A 7900-nucleotide genomic window follows, 5' to 3' on the forward strand; every position below is an offset into this window, starting at 1 on the left:
TCGCTTTGTGTACGTGTTTTGAAATGTTGCGGCCAGCCTCTTCTTAAATTACGAACTCTATCGTGAGAACATCAAAAAGTCCAGCGACGGCTTCTCTGATGGGCAGCGGCACGAGTGTGAATGGATGTGTTTGCTGAAAACTCGAGAGGGAAGAAGACACCACGCGCCACGAGTCATGCCTGTGCCAGTGTGAACAAGTACCTGTGCCTGAGCGCGCGCGTGTGTGTGTGTGCGTGATCTTATGGTACAACCATGGCAAGAGCAGCACTTACTAAACTTCTTCTCCTCGTGATTCTTGCCTTCATCATCTGCCTCCCGGAATTTTTCACATTTTACCAAGGTTGGTCACACAAACAGCTTCAGATCCACATTAGTTCATTCTGTGTGTGTGTGCGTGTGCGTGTGTATTGTGTAAATGTTAGAATGTTATCCACCTTTTGTTCAAACTTTGCATCAAAGTAAAGCTTTAGACAACGTTCGCTTGATTTGCTTCCTCTTTACACACATTGTCTGTGGAAAGACCTGTCTGTGTCGGTCTAAGATTATAAATCAGACCCAAATATAGCTCCATACAACTCTGACTGACAGCCCTTTTGAAAAGGTTTCCGTATTGTGTTGCCTTGAAAACACGTTTCTTTATGAGAGCATCTCGGTTTACCCTTGTGCTCCTGCCGTCTTTGCCTTCAGTGGTTTTTCTTTTTTGTCTCTCCATCTGTGTCTTTCCTCATCTGTCTCTTTCTGTCAGATACAAACTGGAGGCAACAGCTTCCATTTCGAGATCTTGCTATGATTTATAGCTTGACAGCTCGTTCTTTGCTGCTTTTCCTCTTTATGCCTGCTTCTGCTGAGAAATCAGTCTGAATTTTGCCGTGTTCATTCTCTTTATCCTTGCAGTAACAAAAGTGAACTTCTTCTGCCTTCCCTACCGACCCTGCGAACAAGGAAATCAGGTGAAAGAGGGAGAAAATGGAAAGGCTGGAAATGATGACGCTAAGAGAGGCCATATGTGTGACCCATCTCAGACTCCAGATCAGGAAAAATGGGAGCAAGCGTGCATACGAGAAGATCAAAGCAATACAACAGATTCGGCTTCAGACGTCAGGCGAGGCAGAGATGATCCAAAAGCGAGGTGGTTCATGTGTGAGACAGACATGGAAATGGCAGAAGTACACAGAAATATCTCAACTTCAGGTATTCACATCTAGAGACTCAACAACATCTGCTTTCTGTTTAGAAAAGCTTGCTACTGCCTGAAGTCCACACCGCTGAGTGCATCTGACCCGTACTGTCTAGTGTGTTTGGCTAGTGTGATTATTGAGTGCCACGTCTGGGTGCGGTTAAGTAAACTGTGCCCTGGTCTGCTTGAAAAGGTGGTCCAGGGCATGCTTCAGTTAGACTCTTAGCATACTCTGTGTACGCTCTTAAGACTTCCAAGGTGAATCATGACTCTAGGATCCATCACATTTGAAAAGTTTAAGCTAATTAACAACGAATTAATTGTTTATTAAAAGTGACATTTTATGGTTACCGTCACAGTGAGGACTCTATGCAGTCCTGTGAAAAAGTAAGTAGATCCCATGATTCAGTAGTTTAGCGACAATAACTTGAAGCAGTTGTTTTCTGTATGACTTCATCAATCGCTCACACTGGACACACTTTAAAATGCCATTTAAGTTCATTGAGGCTTACGAGCATTAATTTATGCACATTTCTCTAAAGGTCTTGCCACAAGATTTCAGTCATGTTCAGGTTTGGACTTTGATTGCAACAGCTTAACCCTTTTGTTTTGCAGCCATTCTGTGGTAGTGTGCAGTCTGAACCAAGCTTTAGCCGTTAGGCAGATGGCCTCACATTTCACTCTAGAATACTTTGGTGTACAGAGGAGTTCAGTGTTGACTTACTGAGTGCAAGATGTGTCGGCCCTGTGGCTGCAAAAGAAGCCCAAGTCATCACCCCTCCACCACTGTGCTTCATAGCTGTTATGAGGTGATATGCTGATATGCATTATGGCCTAACATCACGTTGGTCTCTTCTGTCACTGTTCCTGAAGTCATGATCAGATGCATTTTTGCAAACTAAAGCCAAGCTGCATGTTTCTTAAAGAGAAGAGGGTTTGTCCTGGGACTCTTCCAAGCAAGCCATATTTGTTCAGTCTATTTCTCAGTGCATTTAACATGCTAACTGAAGCTTGTCAAATCTGAAATATACCTCTGGTTTGGTCTGGTGTATATTTTTGTATTTGCTCCTACCTGTTAGTTGTGAGATTCGCACCTTTAGCAATATTTGGGTGAGAGGTTGTACTGTTTTACAGCTAGTAGCTTAGTAGTGGAAAGGTGCATCCCAGGTCTTAAAACTGCAATTCCTTGAACAGCCACTTGAGGGTAGATTTACAATGTAAAATAAACTTTTTTATAGCCTTGTACAGGAAAAGGCTTTTAGTCTCTAAAACTTCATGAAAACTGTACAGAGGACACCTGTCACGAAGTTTGCCATAATTCATCTTGTGTTTCTGTTGTTCAGCAGACCATCAGAGGTGCAACGCTTCCAGAGAGAACTGATCGCCTTTCACTAATTAAAGAATCTAATTAAGCTTTAAAATATGAGCATATTAACGTGAGCGTCACTGTGAGCATGTTCACAGGCTGGTGTTATTTAACTCTTGCGCTGCGATGCCTTCTTCAGCAGACAATATAAGCCTTTTACGCCCCAATCAATACATTCATGCTATTTATTCACCCACAGCTTACGAGTCACATCTGGAGGTGTCAGCCGAGCTTCATCTGCCCAACGCAGAGACCCTGAATCTCACCTTGTACGGCCGCAGCAATCACAGTTCCTTACACCTCTACCCACCTGAGGAGGAGGAGGAGGAGGAGGAGGAAAATAAGGGTGGTGATGAAGGACAGAGGAAGGCATTCTACTGCTGTCTTCCTTTCCTGCCCAACTCTGAATCGCCCAATCAAAGCCGCTGTCTCCTTTGGTTCGCCAATCAAACGGTTTGGAATTCAACAGCAAAGGAAAAGCTGCCATGGAAACGGACACAGAAAGGTTGGTGTCAGGCGGATGGAGCTGGGCTTCTTTGATCCCCACGCGGCAAGTGTGGCTTCACTGTAAGATGGAAAGGAGAGGAAAGAGGAGACAATAGGAGACAAGGAAATTGGCCACTCAGTTTTCATTTCATTCCAAGCTGCCCACTCTCTCAGTCCACAATGGAGTCATTCTTTTTAATAGAAGAAATTTCCTTCAGTTCTTCTCCTGACTTTTTGTTTCTCCCTCTTCCTCTGTACTACATGATCAGTCATACTTTCCAAAACTACAGTACATCTTAATTTACTGTATCTCTAAGCCTGTATTGATTTCTTTCTTTCTGCTCTGCTCTCCAAAAGTCCCTCATGCTTAAGACATTGATTAAGTAATATTTTCCAAAGTGCATAATGAAAGCTGGATATCCATTTCCTTCCAATTTTTCTGCAGCACCTCCACCAGACCTTTCCATTTATGCTTTTCCCTTTCTTTGTTCTTGTTTGTTCATTTCCTCTTATTATTTATATTGCCTCTTCTATGTCTTTTATCTCTTTCCAGTCCTCCTTCCTTGCCGGTCTCTTGCCTTCTTATCCTTCCTTCTTTTCTTCCTTCATCCACTCTACATTTTCATGTATTTTATTTTCACATGGCATGAATTTTAGTGCTGGAATGACTGGGATGGATTTTTTTTTCTTTAGGTAAAGAGGTCAGTAATGAAAATAATACATAATTGTTTCAGACTCTGCTTTGTCCAAAATGTTCCTCTGTTTTCCAGATGAGTGGCAGTGTGCGCTCAGAGTGGTCTGGCTGGCTCTGCTGTGTTTGGTGTTGCTGAGTATAGTAACGAGTGTGATCGGACAAATCTACAAGAAAAGGCGTTTGTGCAGTAAGAGACAAAAAACAATCAAACAAAAGAAATCACTCGTTTTATGATGCCACAACTGAAGAAACAAAGTCAAAATTTTGAGTTACTATTTTAAATTTCTAATTAAAAATGAAAAACTTTGAGTTTTTGAGTTGAGTTTGAGTTTGTATTAGTGAGTTGAAAGTTTGGACTTATGAATATAAAAAAGGCTTGGCTTTGTTTTTCAGTGGTGGAAACAGGCGTCCTAAGACATGTTTTTTTCCTCTGCCAGGGAAGCCGAAGGTGCACCCTGATGGCTTCAACTTAATTACTCAGCAATTAAATGGTAAGCCAGCAAAATGTGTATTCTGAAGTTACTGTACACTAGATACGTTTGTACTTCACTGGATTTCAATATTGTGAGTGCTTAAAAATATCCAACTTTAAACAAGTTCACCTTTTGCTGAAGGGCAAGACTGAGCGTGCAAACTGAGGTGCACATAAGAAAAAAACAACAACCATTTACACACAAAGATAAAAAGCAAACTCTAATTATAACACAAGAAAAATGTTTAAATGTAGCATGTTCAGCAGCAGTGGTCTGTCCAAAGGTGACTGACAATGTGCAAGGCAAAAGTGCAAAAAGTCATGTTTAGCGCTGTGACGTGAGACTTCCTGCTTCTATGGTGAAAGACAAGCTTTTTCTCCTGGCCGCATATTGCTATCAGAGCCACTGCTTTAGACTAGTTTCAACCACAGTGCAGAGAACTTAAAAAACAATTATTATTATGAGAAATTCTGAAGTGATTGGTTTTGTCATATTGTACAAAACCTTCTATGACAATTAAGCAAAGGTGAAACCAATGAGGGACAAGATCAGAGTCGAACTGAAGCAAGACTCATGAAAAACTGACTTCCACACCCAAAAAGGAAATGACAAAGAAATGAGTGTCTTACACTGAGGCATGAACACTAAGAGGAGGCAGACTCAAGGGAACACAGGAAGCCTCAAATTACAACCCCCACTAGGATTTTCTCAGTGCACATGTACCAATACACAGCCCTCTGTGACATTTCAAGCAGCCCTCAAGGACAGAATACACTACCATACAGTTCATTCACCCACAATATATAACTTAACACCAAATATAGAGGCAGAACCAAACCAAGGGAGCATAATCTATTCATCAAACTCAACAGTCACCTCAAGGCACTTTATATTGTGATAATACAGAGAAAATCCCAACAATCAGACTGCCCCCTATGAGCAAGCGCTTGGTGACAATGGGAAGGAAAAACTACCTTTTAACAGGAAGAAGCTTCTAGCAGTCCAAGTATCAGGGAGGGACAGTCGTCTTCGACAGTCAGTGAGGGGTGAGGACAGGAAGCCGCTCCGGAAGAGAGACAGAGATTATTAATAACTAATGATTAAATGGTGTATAAACATAAGACTCAGCCATTCAATGTTAACAAATACATCTGGTGTCAAGAAATGCCACCTTTCACTGTAATGGTTAAAAAAATGATAAGCCATGGCTTACTATCAACCAAAAACCAGTGTGTTAGATCTCTGAACAAACACACTAAATGTGTATTTAATCTATGTTTTCATTTATATGCTGGCTCAGTACATGGTCACTTTTAGAAATCCTGGTCTGTGAATAGTCTGTATTGTCTCTGAAGTATAATATATTAATAATATACTAAGTAAACTAAAATGTATTCCAGAAGATGAGAGTTACAACATGTTTATGCTACTCTTTTATGTAGACGGTGCCAAAGAAACAGAAGTCAGCCCTCCTGAAGGTAAACTGCTCAATAAAAACGCATTTACATCTGCGTCAACAGGCTTGGAGATTCTAACAAACTCTTTTTGGTCCAGCAGGGACAAACCTCCACTTATACGGGTTTCATACCTGGTCAGGTCAGTCCTTTTAATCAGTCAGCATCATTTAATGGATCTGTTGTTTCACTGCTTTCACCACGTTAATCTTTTTCTTTTTTTTACCAAAATGGATAGGGCTCTCACCAATTAAAGAAGTTGACAGTCAAAGTAGGTACACACACATGCACCTTTTAGAAAAATGAGTCAGATCACAAACACACGTTCTGATTGTCCTCACGTATACTTTTCAGATGACATATCAATGTTGATGGATGGAAATGCTGACCACTGCTATACTGGTAAAGTCTTTACTGGAACAATTGTACAGGTTCAAAGAGAAAGCTGTTGGTGGTTATGACCACCAATAGCTGGTTGATGACTTTCAGATACTCTTGCACGCATTCAAGACTTAACTTGGCGCCTCTTCATGCAACCAAAGTTTGATTAATTATATGCGGTTTAGTTTTTAGATGCTATGGGTCGGCCTTTAGTCCTGTCCTTACCAGCGTATTGCTGGATACGTTATTTGAAACTGCTGCACGGTTGGGAACCACATCGCCCTTCATTTTCATACGTGTGTGGTAATCTGCGAATGGTGCTACGAGAGCTCAAAAACTCCAAAGTGTAGCTTTAAATATGATGGACTTAATGCATAAATACAAAAAGTATACCAATGTGTAGCTAATTATCATTGAATTGTTTGCTGTATTAGGCTGTTCTCTTTACGTAAAACGTAAACATAAGGTCAGAGGTTAAATGTGATGTGATATTTGGATGTAAATTATAATGTGATATTTAGAATACACATACACCAGTATCATTTCCTAAATGTTGCCAATACAAACAAAGGCAGTCGTAAAGTTAAAAGACATTTTATGATGTTTGACCTTATAAAATACACACAACACTTATAAGAATCATAGTTTCTAAGTTATAAGGCTTTTTGGTAATTTTGGACCTATACATCATTATTTTGACATTGAGGATTGTGGTTGATGTGAGCCAAATTTTGAATGGATTGTTAACACGACTCCATTCTAAATAAAAAACGTAAAGTTTTATCGGAATTCATTCAAAACTTTTTGAGTTATGGTGTTTACAGACAGAACGGCATGCACACTTCCAAAAACGTAATCTTCCAGGCGGAGTTAATCGTCAAAAAATTCATCTCAGTAGACAATTACTGCAGAGTATCAACACATCAGAACCCTTTTAAAATGTCATCTAACAGTGCGCTTGGTGCCTTTTTTCTGTTGTCTTTAGGTTTTCTGCATCATCGCAGCCATCCCTCCGTCAGCTCCATCAAAGATGAGCCTGCTCGATGACAGGCGAGCAGCCGGAGGAAGCTGGAGGAAAACAGCCGCCTCATTTACCAGCATTACTAATGGTGAAAATAAAGATATCTGAACCACCTACATGTGCTTGTGAACTTATTTTCAGCATGTCATCTCGGAAGCTTTGTCTATGTTAGCACTTTATTAGAGGACAGTCTCTACACATTATTAAACTATCAAAAGTTAAATAAATGGATTGGCCCTCGAACATTTTTCACCCTGAAAGAACTAAATTGTTTTGTATTCTGAGTCAGATGCATGGCTGATAAACAGCCTTACCCCGTCTGGTTATAGCTGAAAGGAGCCAAAACATTTTGACAGCACTGACTAATATCTTGTTTGCTTAATAGCTTTCCTTGCCAGCATCCATGTATCTCTAAAACTGAAGAAGAAGCAGAGGGAGAGAAATATTTATCCTTCAGAGATCGAGGTAACTGTGGGCTAAGCGCTATAAAGTAATTCATCTCAAATTCTGTAGAGACGGCGGTTCAGAAGGAGGAGAAAAATGTAGAGCATAGTTGAGATACAACACATCTGACACATCTCTGCGGTGATGTGTGAGATGAAACCGACGTGGTATACATTTCTGAATGTTGGAACGCATGATCAAAGGCTTTGTTCTGGAGTAAAAACATGTAACCTATGTGTGCATGTAAGGCTGTCTTTGGGGTGTTTAAAGTGGAATCACACAAAGTGTACAGCAGGTCGAACGCGAGTAACCACCTGGTTTTATTTCACCATAAAAACATTAAAGGAGCCAAGCTCGCTCTGCCAGGAAGTAACTAACTCCAGATAGCAGCACCTGCAAGGCTC

At 40.6% G+C, this 7900-nt stretch overlaps 1 protein-coding gene across 3 annotated transcripts; it reads left to right on the forward strand.

Moving 5' to 3' along the window:
• The first annotated feature begins 2 nt into the window (after positions 1 to 2).
• On the forward strand, positions 3 to 7168 carry LOC101475599 (uncharacterized). Of its 3 annotated transcripts, none has more exons than XM_004564295.6 (10): positions 6 to 340; positions 895 to 1191; positions 2743 to 3048; positions 3800 to 3910; positions 4161 to 4214; positions 5639 to 5674; positions 5754 to 5792; positions 5889 to 5921; positions 6005 to 6052; positions 7017 to 7168. In XM_004564295.6, the coding sequence occupies exons 1-10, from the start codon at positions 253 to 255 to the stop codon at positions 7076 to 7078; spliced, it is 1074 nt and encodes a 357-aa protein (XP_004564352.3). In that variant the 5' UTR covers positions 6 to 252; the 3' UTR covers positions 7079 to 7168. The 3 variants fall into 3 exon arrangements, with proteins under 3 accessions (XP_076741053.1, XP_004564352.3, XP_014264563.3); XM_014409077.4 differs by having other exon boundaries at positions 8 to 340; positions 5751 to 5792; XM_076884938.1 differs by lacking the exons at positions 5639 to 5674; positions 5754 to 5792; positions 5889 to 5921; positions 6005 to 6052; positions 7017 to 7168 and having other exon boundaries at positions 3 to 340; positions 4117 to 4203.
• Positions 7169 to 7900: the final 732 nt, after the last annotated feature.

This window comes from Maylandia zebra, linkage group LG6, assembly GCF_041146795.1.
Source record: "Maylandia zebra isolate NMK-2024a linkage group LG6, Mzebra_GT3a, whole genome shotgun sequence".
NCBI lineage: Eukaryota > Metazoa > Chordata > Actinopteri > Cichliformes > Cichlidae > Maylandia > Maylandia zebra.

Bases quoted from the DNA above. Each gene is read 5' to 3' on its own strand.
- LOC101475599 (XM_014409077.4), top strand. From the start codon at position 253: ATGGCAAGAGCAGCACTTACTAAACTTCTTCTCCTCGTGATTCTTGCC. The intron at 4,215-5,638 runs GTAAGCCAGCAA...TCTTTTATGTAG, and splicing joins AATTACTCAGCAATTAAATG to ACGGTGCCAAAGAAACAGAA. The intron at 5,675-5,750 runs GTAAACTGCTCA...TTTTTGGTCCAG, and splicing joins AGAAGTCAGCCCTCCTGAAG to CAGGGACAAACCTCCACTTA.